Raw genomic sequence first — 15864 nt, 5'->3', positions numbered from 1 at the left:
AGAGATAGCTTGTAGAACTAGTATCTGGAAAGTAGGCTGTATCTGTATCAGTCTGCCTGACTGATTTAATTGAAATTGAAAGATTATCTACAAAATTGAATTCCAAAATTTATCAGTCAAAACAGCTAGTTTGAAAGAAACTGAAGAAATAAATTGAAGACCAATGTCCTGAATTTGTACTGTTTAGCAAGCCAATTTCCTTGTTTTACAGTATATTTACTTAAGTATGCCAGAAGTGTACTGACTGTAAACATAGATGACCAGAAAACATTTTAACCCCATAATAACTAATTATTTAACTTGTAAGAGTAACTTTTCTTTTTACATTTTAGGAATGAATGTTCAGCAAAACAATCCAGACTTCTAATATTTTACATTAATGAAGAAAGATGATTGCAACCTTGTAGATTTTTACCTATTTTTTTGTTTTACTATTTGACTTTTGAAAATAGGAACTGTGTGAAGGAAAATCCTAGCAGCTACACAGAGCAAAGATAAGCCTGTAGCTTTGACACAGCATTTTTTGTTTGTTGTAGGGGAAGTCCCTATGTTATCTGGTCTTAGTTAACTTAAAGCATTTATCATAAACTAGAAGCTTCCACTTCAATCTGGGAATGTTTTTGCAGTCATTTTTTGTTCTTACTGGAAAGAAACGTCATAGCTTGGCTTACGATTATTTTGTCTGGTCTTGTGACTCTTTTGTAACTCACGTACACCACATAGTTGTGTAAGTAAATTTGCCATTTACAAATGTCATGTTTATTGCTAAACAATTTGAAGCTTCTTAAAATGAGAGCTTCCTCTAAGTCATCTGTTTGGGCTCCTACCTGCCTTGAGACCTCTGTGCTTCTCTGTGCTTGTGGAGATATGTCTCTGTTGGGCTGATATCCTATGGGAAGGGCCTGGAAGCAGCAGCGACAGCAGTCTGTCTGTCTGTGTGAGGGGCGTGCAGAGGAGTGTGAGGGGTGTGCAGAGGAGTTTTTATTGCATAACCTAATATCAACAGTCTTCTTTCTGAGGGACTCATGTTATATGTTTTTGGAAGATTTGAACATAATTAAACCGATTGCTGTTAAAAACCTCCCCATCAATGTGCTGTATCAACAGAAAACCTGATGGCTTCCCGGTAGGGATTCCTGTGGTTTCTCAAACACCTGCTGGCTTATGGCCCACAAAACCATTAACTTCATACTGCAGGTGGCAGTACCTGATGCTTAGGGTATAGAGAGCACAGAGGTTTGGGTGTCCTTCCCCTCTTTCAGTACACATCTCTTAGACGTCTATGCTACCGTGTATCACAATTTTGTATTTGATTTATATTTTACCCTGTAAATACACTCATTAGTAAAACACTCTCATAACCACTCTTTGGTTCTTTGGTAATGTCCTGAGTAATATTCTTATTTCAGGTTGCTTTCTCGCAGAAAAGTTATGGCTGATCTTGTTATGTTTCATAACCTAAGAAATATTATTGCAGCATAAAAACTATACACAACACTGAATGTCCAGATCATATTATCAATTTATTAAATTGGAGGTTGTTTCCCAGGAGGCTCTTTAAATGGCAGGGAACAGAGCTATTAAAATAAATTGCTTCTTTGTCTCTCGAGAAGCAGGACATAGCTCCGGGAATTCATGGATATCCTGGATACTGTGATGTATTTCCAGTCCTCCGCATGAGTACTGGAAATGCATCCGTTTAGAAAGTGCAAGCAATCCATTTACAATAAATGATCTCACCATGTCAAAAAAGAAAGGATAAAGAAAAGGCAACAGACGCAGGGTGAGGCAGTACTGATGTTGCTTTTGGTTTTGTTGTTTAGAGCTCACGGCTCTCAGGAACAGAGAGGTTGCCTGGAGAACTCCCTGCTCCGCCAGGCCTGAAGCGCTGGGAAGGGTGAGGCGCAGGAGCACGGCGCGGGGGGTTTTCGGCACGGCTTTCCGCGAAGGGCCGCGGCCGGGAGCAGTTCCCGGCACTGCCGCGGCCGGCGCAGCCGCAGAGGCAGCGAGGGGTCCGGGGCCGGGGCCGGGGTGTAGCACACCTGGTCCGACCGAGGCCTGGCCGAGATGGGGCGGGAGGCGCTCCGCACAGCTGCGGCGGCCGCGGGAGAGAGCCCCAGGCAGGGAGGAGCCGCCAGGCTAGGAGGAGCCGGACGGCGGCAATGCGGGGCGCGGGGCTGCTGGCGGCCGGAGCCCGTCCCGGTGCTGCGCCGGCCTCATCCCACCCTGAGGTGACCACGGCACCGGCGGCCACCCGAGCCTGCCCGGGGGCGTGCTCCCTGAAGGCGTCTGCTTGGGAATGCACGGTGGCAGGCAGGACTGAGATAGGTGTCCGGGAAGTTCGTTGCAAAACAGGTGAAAAAACCCCAAAACTCAAACTCCACCACAGCAGTGGTAAGATGTGCAAAGATGTGCTTGTGTGCATGTAGATGTGTATATGTGTGTGTGTATGTATATATATAGGAACATATGTGTAGAAGCAACAAAATTAAACAATAAGAACAAAAAGAAACTCAACAAAGCAAAACACCACCTGTCCAGGTCTTTTATTTGCTGCTAAAAATTTACATGAAAAATGCAACCCTGTGACCTCAAGGTAAGCAGTGAAAAAGCAGAAACTAATTTCCTGAATTTCCTGACATTGAAAGGTCACTACGTTGAAAGGTGGCTTCTGTGATCTCACGGTATTTTATAAATGTGTTTCAGTTTCTTTCTGTTGCACCTTTTTTTTTTCCTTTACTGAGACAATATAACTTAGCCTATTTTTAAGAGCAGCAAAAAAACCAGTGGAAATTAACATTTATCGGTCTCACCTACTGCGAATATCCACCCCCTCAATCTCCTAAGGTAGTCTCAGGTTGTTACAACCTAAATGTTACATTCAGCTATTTTATATACCACGGTTTCCACATTCATCTCACACATCAAGTAAAAACGTGAACCATATCAGTTTTGTACATTACGTGTTTTTTCTTCCATGACAGGTACTGTGAACAGGCTGTCAAGTGGAAAGAAGAAAACAGTGAAAATTTTTAGAGTGTTCATTTTACAGTATTTTAACTCTGAGAATTTCAACCTTTTTCTGATGTATGTGAAGACAAGAGAATGAATTTACACTGAAACATATGGTTAGAGTTGTATTATTGTGCTGTTGACTCGGTTCTCCCTGTACAGTCTACAAGTTAATGTGAGTTTATCTTTTTGCTTCTAATGCTTGAGGGGGGAGGGGGGGTTCTGTATTCTTAAAGGACTTCTAGAATCAAGAAAATGAAAAAGATAGTATTCTCAATTTTTTGCTAATGTAGTATATAGGATTAGGAACTCTTTTTTCACTACACACTAGCAAGGCAAGTGGCCTTCACTGTGTTCAAATTTTGGGAAGAGAATATCTGTCTTTACAAGAGGAGGGCAGGAAATGCTTTTCCCGTTATTCCTACATTATTTCTATTCCTATGACCTTTACAGACATGAGAAAGTTGTGTGGGAAGTTCTAGTTGTTGTTAGCAGCTTTTTGGCGTGGCTTGAGATTAATAATCTAGGACCCTGAGTGTGTGTAGATGGATAACCACCCGCAATCGGTATTCCAAGGACTGGTGCTTACACATAGCTTTGATTAGATTATGTGTTTCTTAAAGTGCCCATGGCATTTTATGTTCAAGTTTTTGCAGCATTCGTGTGTTTGGTTACAGTGAACCACTGTTAGCAATACAGAATTTTCCCACTTGGGGAACTTTCCAATAATGGGGAAGTTTCCTAAAGAAGTAGGTGTACTTACATCAACATTTAAATTGTCACATGGAGTCTTTTGATAAATAGTTCTGTTTTTTCCTGTATTTTTCATTTGATTGTGGCAGAAACGTGCAGCAGCAGTACTGAGGAGCAATTTGTACAGTTTAGAATATACTTTGCTTTTAAAAAACTATTTGCCACAGATGTTGGAAGCTGGCAGGAGGACAGAAAGGACATTGTGGTATGTACTGTAAGAAAAATAGCAAGCTTTAGTAAAGGACTTTGATTGATGTCAAGGTCTCAAACTATCCAGAGGATTCTTCTGCTCAGGGTAAAACAGAAGAAGGTTCTATCATGGTTATTGGAGTGGTTTTCTTTTTGCATGTGCACCTGGATTTCACCTGGACCTACATTTTTTTCCCTCTGAAAGTGAAAAATTGAATGCAGCAGCAAACTTTCTCAGTCTTGAGGAAATTTGTAAGTAATAGTCATACTTCTTTTGTGTATTGTAAAGCTTGTTTTCCTCTCCAGTGGGAGAAAGCATGCTGAAAAGTGTCAGCAATTGCAGGACATAAACATGGCTCTTGGGACTATAAAAGCTAACTTGTTGTCTGTCTTCCAGGAGTTAATCAGAGCACCCTTCCTGCAGATCATGCCAATACTCAGTTTTCCTGTCAAAAAGGTGGATAGGGGTTGCAGGCAGCAGTATGGGTATCTTTCAGTATCCTGACTGTAGAGCACATACTGTTTGTTCCGAGCAGTGTACTAGTTCAAGCAGTCTGCTTTGTTACAAGCAGTCTACAGCCTCTACTTTAAAATAAAAAAAAAGGAAAGTATTTTGAGTCTGAGTGTGCTGCAACTCTGGTCATTCTGATACGGGGAGTGAACTATACCCAGTCAGTGTCAGTGGTAGGCTTGTCTCCAGAATAAGGGTGATTATGGTACATTTGTGTGATGGGTATACCTCTGTCTTGTTTGAGAAGCTTTATGTTGGAGCTTAGTTGGTGGTCTGGAGTGCATGTTACTCTAGCAGGGGAATCATGATGGAGGCATTCTGATGCATACGCGTTCAGAGAAGCTCTTGGGGACCCACAGGATTGGGCTGCAATTTTCTAGTGCTTTCAAGGACATCACATGTGGCTAAGGAGTAAGTCTGGTACCTAACCACTTTTTGAAGCCTAGGATTTATCAATTAATCAGATCTTGCACCCTGAGAGTATTTGAATTTTTCCTGTGCCTGTTTTCAGACTATGCTTACATTGTTAACAATATAATGGATTGCCTTCCTTTCTCAGCTCCATATGCATTGCTTGCTGCAAATCAGCTATTGGGATCAGGCAGCAGCAGTCTGAGGAAAAGAAGTAACTTGAATCAAATTGTTAGAAGGAGTCTAGTTCCCTTAAGCCACAGCACTGTAAGGGCACATGTGTCTTATGAATTCAAGACAAAATTGTTTTATCACTGTCATCTTAAAGTTGACAATCAGAGAAGGAAGGATGAAACATAAAAATTGTGAAAAATGGCAGTCAAGATAGAATTTAATCAGTTAGGAAGTGTCATGAGCATTACAGTTGTCTAATTTCTTATACAGGTTCTGAAACTACCACTAGAAAACAGCTAAAGGCAATCCTTTCTTATTTTGGTGGATGTTTGTGGGTCCAAAATTAGAACTTTATTTAGAAACAAATTACCATTTTCTGTATTTATGGCTTAAAATGCAGACTTACCAAAAGCAGTGGGTGTGTGAAGATTAAATGTATGAGTTGATATTAATAAGCATTTTAAAATGTTAAAATGTTATGTAGGACTATAAAGCCTATGTCAGTAAAGAGGGGAAAAACTTCTGACAGAAAAGTGAAATGACTTTTGTATTCAGATGTAAAGCATCAGAAATTCAAGGCAATAGATTCTGCTTGTAGATTGACTGGCTTTGTCACTGTTTTACAAAGGCACTACTGTGTGAACAGTTGATTCATAGCTGTTATTGCGTAAATACATGTTATGAAATGAACTACAGCAGTAATTGTTTTCACAATATATGTAACTTTGTGAGCCTTCTGGTATGTACTGTGGGACCAGGGTAAAAAAGCAGGGTGTATTCACAGTATGTTAAAATAAAATGAATAGGTGGGGAAGAACCGAGTTCTATTTCCTGCACTGACAGTATAGAAAATTCTTTCATTCTCCTAATGGGAGCAACATTTCCTGCTATAGTTAGGGGTACAACTGGGTATTTGTGAGTATTTACTCACTTATCCACAGATAATGATAGAGGATTTATTTAGCCATCTGTCAAGAACAGATATTTAAAGCAAATAAAGTAAGATGTTTTTCCTGGACCCATCCATGCAGGAAGACTTCCGCCTGATTATCTACTGGGTGCAGTTTCATCCTGTTTTTAAATAGGGTGGGATTCAGTGTCTCCTGTCCAGTTCTTTGTGTGGATTGCTATGAAGTGTATTTGACAGTGCAACTCAGAAAATGAGTATTTATTTATATTTGTCTATTTTTTTATTGGTTCAGGTTCCATCTGCATCATGGGAAGGCCTTTGTTTTTGTATGTATTTTTATTCTACTGGCATTTCCTACATGGTAAGAAGCCGTAAAAAGCAGTAGAACTATTTTAGTGTGTTTTCTTTCCATATATAAGCACAGAAATGTTAATTTCTCCAGTTTTCCTTCAGCTGATAGCATTTGAGGTTTTTTCCCTTAATGTTTTAAGTAAAAAGGTCTAAGCACAGCTTTACATTAAACTAGATGCATGTATTTTGATATGGGGCCAGGTTAAAATCCCTGTCAGTGTTCCAGCAGAGGCACCATTTCAAACAAGGTACCATTAGCATTACACCAAAGGTTTTCTAGACTCTATCAAACCTGGGAAATGTTGTGTATTCTTTAACATTGTGGGTAAAAAACAATTGGCATTTATATAAACAGAACATTCTCATTACTAACACCTGCCTGTTACCACGGCAGTATTTCCTCAAAGCAACAGCTGAGGGCTGTGCATATACAGTTCACTGTTTTTAGTACAGCATCACACTATGTGTGTGCACAAAGCAGGTGTCTGCAGATATGAGTGCCCATTCTGTGTGTATACAGCAGAGGTCTTGTGTTTTATCACATACTTGGACAGCTACATACCAAAATGTTTAACTTTTCAGAACAGAGAAGATACTTTGGTCCTTAAAATTTCCTATGGTTATGGTAAGACATGACTTTAAAGATTAGGTGTATTATTTAAAAACTAAGTTTTCTTCCAAATTTTGTTTTTCAGCTTTATTTACAGTTGAAGCTCCTCAGTCACTCTGCATTGTGGAACGTGGGAACAATGTGACCATGGAATGCACATTTCCAGTGAATGGGAAATTAGAGTTTAGAGATTTAAGTGTCAGCTGGGATAAGAAAGATGAGTTGAAGCAGGTTTATGTACTTCGCAAAGGAGAGGAAGACCTCAAAAATCAGCACAGTGACTTTAGGGGAAGAATAAAATTGTTGAAAGAGAGCCTGAACTTGGGACAGTCTGTCCTTCAGATCACTGATGTGAAGCTCAGAGATGCAGGGGTTTACCGCTGTGTTGTTGACTACGGGGGAGCTGACTACAAGACAATCCACCTGAAAGTTAAGGGTGCGTGTGCTACTACCAGAGATTCAATACTCTGATACTCTTAAAAGATTTCAGAGGAGACCCTGAAGTAAGATATATCTGGATTAGCAGTTAAATAAACCTCATTGGAGACAGGAGCTGTCTGATGGTGCTTGCACAGCTGTGTAACTTGGCACTTCTGTTTAGGCTGAATCCGTGTTCTGTCCTTTAAACCTGCCATGACTTGTAAGGAATCAGGTTGCAAAATCATGTGTAGAGTACAAAGACCATAAAGCCTAGTGAGCTTTCTAAACCACATCAAAATTGTAATAAATCCTGTACCTCCAGTTACAGACTCAATAGTGTTACTTACCTTTCCTGTCAAAATCCAAGCTGAAACTTGATCCTGGGGGCTGGGGAAAAAGAAAAGGTGTCTTTCATCTAATATAGGCTGTTCTTCTAGCTTCCTAATGGTAATGATTTTTTTTTCCAATTGTTCAGCTCCTTACAGAATTATAAACCAAGGAGTGGTGAGAACAGGACACAACGAATGGAAGTTGACGTGTCAGTCAGAAGGATACCCAGAAGCTGAAGTGATTTGGCATAATAGAAACTATGAAGATTTGACTTATAAGGCAAACACAAAATTTGAAACTGCAAGTGACCAGTTGTATCGTGTGACAAGTACCCTCACAATCAAAAGTGGAATTGATGACATTTTTTACTGTATATTCTGGAATAAAGAACTACAAGAAAATACAACTGCCATTTTACACATAGCAGGTAACACTTCTAAATTTCATTTATGGTAATACACTTCAAGGTGCCAATGTAATTTTGTCCCAGTCGAATCAGCTGTGATTTTTTTCTCTTTCCAAATTTTGAAGAGGCTAGAAAGAAATACCTGTGTCATTAAGTTTTGTTATTAATGTATACTTTCACCATACGAACATGTTAATCATGCATGTATGGTCAGAATTTAAAGACAGGAATTTTGTGTGACCTGCAGGTATCTGGAAATTGAGTCTAAATGTTTTAAAAGTTCCATTATTTGGAAGATATGGAACGTAGCAAGATATGTAACGTAGCATCTGGAAATTAAATCCTTCCATCTTCCAAGATTATTCTAGTTTGTTGATGATTACTGTCACATAAACTTGAACAATATGTTTTTTTCCTGCCACTACAGCCTTTGCTTTGAGCATATTTAAATTTAAGTACTTGTATACAGATTTTTTTTCCCTCATAAAGTCAGAATTGAAGGAAAACTCCTAAATGGACAAGACCAATACAATTCCTAATTAAACCTTTTAACTGGGCAGCTCCTCTTCTGCTTCTGCTTTTGATTATTCTTTTCTGCAATGTAGCCTGATATGTTTTCAACCAGACTGGAGACCCAATCCAACTCAAAACCAGTATTTCTCTTCATCAGACTGTTACTGAGGTCATTTCCCTGATTCAGTTCACCATCTAGTTTTAAAAACACCTGTGCAGTCACACTTTTTGGACATGACAAGGGTTTGAAACAGCCATGTTTAGAGTGAGAAAACCAAGTAATTCTTTCAATGGGCAAGTCTCATTTTAACAAGAAAAATATCTGGGATTCAAGGAGACCACTTACCCTTTCCATCTGGAGCAATCATTACCAGATGAAAGGAACTGTGTCCTCTTTTTCAATTACCTTTTTTGTGTAATCCTGATGGGAAACTAAGCCAGATCTAACACTTTGACAAGCAGAATTCTGATGGGATCAAAGGCACTATCACATGGAATGCAGAGAACAGAGAAAAATATTAATATGTTCTAGCTTCCCCCCACCTTATTTGAAAAAAGTGTTATGTGCACCATTAACACCTGACCTTAGACACAATCTATAAAGTTGTTATTATGTCTTAATTGCTCATAGCGAAAATAATACAATGAAAATGAAAGGCAAAGGCAGGATCCTATGCAATTATGTAATGTCTTATCCCCCACCTGTTTTTCTTGAAGATTCAACTGATGGCATTCTCCAGACTGAGAGCAGACGCTTTGTTGGAGCAACTCTCATTGCAACTGCTTTTGTTGGATCAGTGCTTCTATTTCTGCTCTGCATAAGAAAAGGTATGCAAATTATTTATTTTAGAGTGTCTCAGTTATTATCAATCTGCTCTGTTAACTCATCCTTGCTGAGTGGAATGAGACAGTTTTTTACCATATCATTTATTTCTCTTTCTTTACTGGCCTAGAGTAGATACTAGCAAGTTGACAGAGGGAAACACGTTATCAGCCCCTCACAAACCCCACTTAGCCATGTGTGTCTGTTAATCTTTCTTGTAGGTAAGGATGTAAGCAGTAAGAATAGTGTCTAACCTATTGCATCATCAAAGCACTTATTTTTTACCTACTGGAAATTGAAGGTTCCTGTCCTGTGTCCTCCTTTTTGACTGGGGACCAGAATGCTGGTAGCAGACAGGATACTGGAGGTTTTTTAGTGGTTCTTATTCTGCATTCTCTGAAATAGAGAATTTCACTGAAATGTGAGAGCACCTGGTTTTTTAAGTGAATATTTAATTGATTTCCTCACTAAGTTTTGAGCTTTCTCAGTTCACTTCCTGAATTAATATTGGATATTTTCAGCATCACAGTATATACAAAAGCTAAAGTATTTGGCAATAATTTGTTTTCACTTGCTAGCTAACAAAATAAAAACTTGCAGAAATAATTTGTAGGTTGTCTGAGTATGAAAAGACTATAGCTAGCACCCAAAATAAAAGAAAAAAAAAAGTTTTAAACTTGTTACTTAAACTGAAAGAAGTACTGTTAATTTCTTTTTCTTTCATGGGTTGGGTGGGGGAGGTGGGTGGCTATGGAAAAGTCCTGAGAGAAGTATTCATAAGCTTAACAGACTTGCAGGTGATTCTAACAGGCTGCAAGAGGACTGCAGATAATCCTGCAAGTATAACAATATACTTGCCCTAAGAACATAATAGGAATAGGAGGAGAACATGAAAGTGGAAGAAGGGACAGCAAAATCCTTGATTGCTCAAAAGAATCCCACTGGGGATTTCATTGAAGGTCAGAAGTTTCCTAGGTTGCCTGACTAATATTTGTTTGTGTGTGTATGTGATAATGCACATCACATTAGCTTCCATATCTATCTATACATACACACATACATGTGTGTGTGTTTGATAAACTACAAGTTGATTCAAAAGCTAAACTGTAAGTTTACACTATAAGTGACAATAAGTTTTTTATCTTGAATCCTAAGCTGTCCTGGGTTACTGGACAAGTGGTTGTTTCAGAACAGAATCTTCCCAGAATGTGAGCATTTTTCCCCTCAAAAAACACTGAGAAGATGATCCCCTTTCTGTTCCCTGTTTTCTGATATGTTCAAATTCTGGGTGAAAAGATGGAGTGAGAAACCATTTGAACAAGTATTTTCCAGTGATTTTAGTGCATAGTATCAATGGAGTTCCAGCTTAGAAACAAGAAAAGGAAGTTGGAAAGGAAACCAACAGATTGGGAGTACTGAAGAATTTATTTTAAAGTTTTGGAAGAAATTTAGTGTTTTGAGAACAAATAATTACACTATGTAATGTGTGCCCCTCCCACCAATGTGTTTAAGCTCCTCATTAGATCTAAGGCAAGTATTTTGGGTTGTTTTTAAATTTTTTTTTGTTTGTTTTGTTTCAGCTAGAGCAAATAAGAGCAACAGAACACCTGTGGAGAGTCTATCAATAGCAAGTATGTACATATGACATAAATCTTGCAGAGTGTGATTCTTGTAGAAATAAGAAATTCTCTTACTTGAGAATTAACTTTGTAATGGTGACAACCAAATGGAGATTTAAATTCCATTTTATAATGCTTTCTACATTTCATTTACATAACAACTATAAATTACAATTGAAGAATGGCTTTTTGTGATTGTGTCATCCTTTTAAAAGGAATGAAAAGCATACTTGTTCCAGGAACTGATGCACTTCTGATATGCACAAGAAAAGGACAGAGCAGTTTACTGTGTTTTGGAAAGTCTGCAATAGGATGGGACAGGCTCCCTGGAACGTAATAGCTCAGAATGGCATCACATCCTGATGTGCAGACTTTTTGCTGCAATTTGAACTGTGTTGGCACATTCCTCTTTTTTTTCCAGTATCATAGCATGCGTTTGAGGGTCTTTGTCACAACATTCATGACAGAGAGTTTGGCCCTGTTGAGAGAAACTCAGGGAAGCTTTAGTTTCTGTGTTGTGATATTGATGCTATTTACTATGAGCAAAGCTCAGTGGAAGGCCAGTACCATCATGACAGGTGCTATTGAAAAAAATGAAGAAAAGAGACTTAATATTTACAGCCGGAGAGAAGAGATTAAAATCCTTTTGCTGCCTGTCAAGATGGTTACTGGCTGACTTACTTTTAATTTGTGGTATGGGTATTTGGAGACCACCACAAATTAAATTGCTGTGTGAAAATTGGTTCATGCTGGCTATTGGCATTTTTCTGAAGAAAAACTCTCTTGAGAGTACTTGCCCGAACAGAAACAGCATTTGGTGCTAATCTCATCCCTTGCTCTGCATTCAAGTCACTCTAGATCCTGAGTGGCCTGAGGTGGCAGTTTCTAATACAGATCTATCACTATAGGAAAAGTTTAAGCTATGCTCACTGCTGCGTGTATATATGTCCTTTGCTTACAGAACTTGCAAAAGATAAGGATACACACAACTGCAGAGATGCTTCTTTTGAAGACAGAGAGCTGAAATGTAAGTATAAATGATGAAGGAAAAATTAGTAGCAAATTTTACACAGCATAAACCATCCTGGTCACTGGAGCATTGATTCAGGACTAGTTTATTTAACCTCTTGTTTCAACAGACAGAGCCTTCAAGAGATAATACAGCCTCCCATTCTGTGTCTTACAAACTCACCATCATAACTCATTGTGTACTGTTTGTTACATCAAATAATGAATCTAGTTTTTAAAATAGAAAGATATACAAAGGAAAATGTGATGTGGAGATATATAAAAACCCAAACCAGTCGCTTTTTCCAGCTTCCACTTTTGCTATAGAAAGAGTTGTTCATGCATATCTGTAAGGGTGGTGATGGCAATGGGGGAGGGGACAGGAACCTGTCACAGCTACTTGAGCAGGTCCCAAGCTGTGCGATTCTCTCTCAACAAAGCAAGAAAATATATGAATCAAATATCTCAAACCTGTGAAACATCCTATGGTGTAGAACAGGAGGGTGAAATTATTGAGGTTTTTCTCACACTTTCTTGTAAAGCACTTGCGTTAATTGCATCCCAAATCCCTCCCTGCTACGCTTTACTACAGTAAACTTACAGGTAAGCCTGCCAGTCCTGCAGGTGTAGATCTCCAAGGCAAAGAGTTAGGGTCTGGGGATATGCCACTGGGAATACTGACAGAGGGAGCACTAAATGTATTTGAAAGAATTTTAAAAGGTTTTGAAAGAAAGGGGGACCTAAGCAACAGCAATCTCATTGTATTTGCTATACTGTTGTATGTTTGAACTACCACTTTTATTTCCTCCCATGATCATCTTTTCCTGTTTGATCTTTTAATTAATTTAATTTTAGATGAAGGAAACTTTGGTACCTTCAAACTCTAGGAAAGGGGTGCAAAACTATGAAGTGTTCAGTGCATTCATCATTTTGTAATTTGATAATTTTTTCATATAATTCTTCCTGTTACAGATATGCAAATTGAGAAGACCTAGAGAGAACAGGGGAAGACTTTTTCCCTCTATTGTGAAGATTTGTCGGCTCAAATGTTCTGTGTTCAATGTATTGAAGGGGATATTATTTTTTGTATTTATTGTGTGATGGCAATCTTCTATATTGTTGTAACACAGGAAAAATTTAATGAAGTTAAAAAAATTATTATAGCATAAAAAATTATTGAATGGATTCTATATATGTGACTAGATAGTGAGGTATTTATTTAAATATCAAAATTTCTACCTTCTCAAGTTTAGGCAAATGTATCTTTCAAACATTTAATTTAATTAAGTGTATCTTTCAAGTAAAGCACTTTAGGTCTATGACCATCATGAATTCCATAGCTAGCTCTTGATAGGTCATCTTCTGAACCTTTTTTTCTTCCTTCTTCACCTGAGCTCACAATTTCCTGCACATAACTGGTTTTCCATAGCTTAAAGAATCTTTTCAATACTTTGATCCTCATAAAAGGTGCAACAAGACAAATTGCCATACATGCAGGGCATTTTCATTATTAAAATACCAGATACTCTCAGCTAAGCCTGAAAAAGATGATTTAAAATTCTTGGTAACTATGGTATGGGAATTAAATAATACTAAGTTTTTTGATATTTTCTTTGAAAAGGATCGTGGGCATTTAATTTCCTCATGATATTGCTGGCACTACTTGTTTACTGCTCACTGTCTTCTGATTCACAGTCTGGGGATAATACAATTCTTTGGACATTTAGGAAAAACAGCCCTTGCTTTAGATTACCATTTTGTTTTCTTGGGAATGGAAAAAGGAAAACCTACTTACTTCTAGGACATGAAATAACTGCACATGTGATTACATAGAAATGCTGAAGAAACCTGTTCTTGGATCCTTTTTCACAAGTTATTGTTATGCTATATTTTGCTAAGTGCATAGCTCTTTGGGGGGGATCATACACAGGCGAAAAAAAATTATTACAATGGTATTCACAATTGTATTTTTTTAATAAAACACGTTTTGCTTTTCTTGTGGTTTTTCCTGCTTTCCTTAACCTGTCAGCAGGTAGCATAAGCTCTATTTGCATATTTCTGAGAAAAAACAGTATCTAAGATTTAGGCGCAGGAGAGAGTCTACAGCCATGACCTTCCTCTAATGGCTCCCACAAAGAACAGATGGCAGAGAACTGGAATCTCACTGGACTCAGATTTTATTTTTCATTTGAAAATAAATAATGTATTGTGCAGTCCCAAGAATGTGGACACAGTCCTCATTCGTGAATGGCAGGGCTTCACTGCTGGCAGTATTCAAAGTAGCTAATGCAAGGTTTTGTTTAATAATCTGGGAAAGCTGTCCTCTTTAGTAGAATAGAGAAATGTCTGTCAGAATCATAATGGGGTTGGTCAACCACAGCTAAGTAAAATTGTTACTACAGAGTCATTTCCCTGATTCGTTGTAGACCTTGTATATTCTGATACTGATTCTTCCCATTTGACTCTTCAAGGTTACTATGTGAACTTGAATATCTCCTCTTGCTTCCCAACATGCTTTTTGAATCTGGGTGTCATTGAAGGTGATAGCCAAATTTTAATTATCTACAGAGAGATTTTGAAATATCAGGGCCATTTGTAGACCAAGTACTGACTCAGCACAAAAATATAGAATCATATCACCACATAAATAATTCCCTTTCCAGACAAGATAACCTTTTCACTTTCTACTTCCTGTTTGAGACTGGACAAGTTGTGTGCATTTTACAGTGAAAGTGAAGAAGTCTCTTCTTGTTAGTTCTCATAAGCCTTTGCAAGGCAGTGCTTGCTTAGTGTTATGGAACTGAAGTTAATGTCTTTATCAAACTCTACTCTACAGCAGGAACTGTTCCATTTCTCTTTTCCCAGTAGGAGAAAGGGCAGGTTACTGTTGAAAGTGCTGTATATCAGATGAGTAAGATAATGAAATGAGAGGATAAAAATAGAAATTCTTTAGCTGAACCCTAACTTCTAAAATGACAGTGCTTGAATTCCTGAGTGGTTGATGGGAAGCATAAAATTTTGCTACTTCTTTAGAAAAGCACAACATAAGGTGAATAACAGGTAAAGCAAAAAGCCCTGCCCTCACGAATAAATAAGCTCTCTTTTAAACTTCTCTGAAATACAAAGCTGAACTTGTCCAATCTTATTTTAGAAATTAAGCTTTTAGTATAATTTAAGTTTTGTGGCTTCACTTTTATGAATACAGGGAGACAGGCCCACATGTTTATCCTTCAATGCCATAAGTGGTTTCAGGTCAAGTATTTTCCACTCATTACACAGGGAGAATACACACCAAAGTGAAAATAGAGCATTTAGTTTATGAGAACTAGGTAAGTGGAAATCCTTCCTGTCCTAACACAAAAAATGTAGTTAAACACTATATGTGTAATAACATTTTTTCTTCCATTAAAAACATTTGCATGATGCTTCAGGGTTTTCGGCTCTCTGGAAGACAAAATACAGCAGCAAGCAGGAGCAGACTTAGCTTCAGTAAGCTGCATTTTACTTCCTAGTAGCCAAGTATTATTAGATTTCCAAAAGTGATCAGAAAAGCCTGGTTCATGTGCACAATCAAAATTGGCTTATTGCTATTTCAGTTCAGGACTCATTTATTTTACAAATGTAACTATGAACCAGTGTGGTGGCCTGCTTTTTGATGTAGCATTTAATTTTGTAGAATATGAAACCTATTGACAATTACAATTCCAATAAAGATCTAATAATATGAAAAAATAGAATCATTGCTGTTGACCTGCACAGCTTTTCATAGAGCAGAACTGCAGGACTTTTGATTGTGTCCCTTTTCCCCTTTGGTTTAAAAAATT

General features: G+C 38.1%; 1 protein-coding gene across 6 annotated transcripts; it reads left to right on the top strand.

Annotated features, from left to right (window-relative positions):
• The first annotated feature begins 1631 nt into the window (after nt 1-1631).
• Nucleotides 1632-14035, top strand: LOC129132995 (programmed cell death 1 ligand 1-like). Of its 6 annotated transcripts, none has more exons than XM_077171575.1 (10): nt 1632-1783; nt 2985-3187; nt 4160-4206; nt 6253-6321; nt 7007-7357; nt 7817-8098; nt 9308-9418; nt 10994-11044; nt 11994-12059; nt 13013-14035. In XM_077171575.1, the coding sequence occupies exons 4-10, from the start codon at nt 6267-6269 to the stop codon at nt 13033-13035; spliced, it is 939 nt and encodes a 312-aa protein (XP_077027690.1). In that variant the 5' UTR covers nt 1632-1783; nt 2985-3187; nt 4160-4206; nt 6253-6266; the 3' UTR covers nt 13036-14035. The 6 variants fall into 6 exon arrangements, with proteins under 6 accessions (XP_077027690.1, XP_054508553.2, XP_054508554.2 ...); XM_054652578.2 differs by having other exon boundaries at nt 1655-1897; XM_054652579.2 differs by lacking the exon at nt 4160-4206 and having other exon boundaries at nt 1655-1897.
• The last annotated feature ends 1829 nt before the right edge of the window (nt 14036-15864 follow it).

Source organism: Agelaius phoeniceus, chromosome Z (genome assembly GCF_051311805.1).
Source record: "Agelaius phoeniceus isolate bAgePho1 chromosome Z, bAgePho1.hap1, whole genome shotgun sequence".
Classification (NCBI taxonomy): Eukaryota; Metazoa; Chordata; class Aves; order Passeriformes; family Icteridae; genus Agelaius; species Agelaius phoeniceus.
Note: the sequence above shows the minus strand (reverse complement) of the source record. Positions and strands in the feature narration are given on the sequence as shown.

What these genes read in the sequence shown, in the direction of transcription:
- LOC129132995 (XM_077171578.1), top strand. Translation starts at nt 2,978, where the DNA reads ATGACAGGTACTGTGAACAGGCTGTCAAGTGGAAAGAAGAAAACAGTG. An exon ending in AATTTCAACCTTTTTCTGAT is followed by an intron (nt 3,088 to 4,159) that starts GTATGTGAAGAC and finishes TCCCTCTGAAAG; the next exon opens with TGAAAAATTGAATGCAGCAG. An exon ending in TGAAGACAGAGAGCTGAAAT is followed by an intron (nt 12,060 to 13,012) that starts GTAAGTATAAAT and finishes TTCCTGTTACAG; the next exon opens with ATATGCAAATTGAGAAGACC.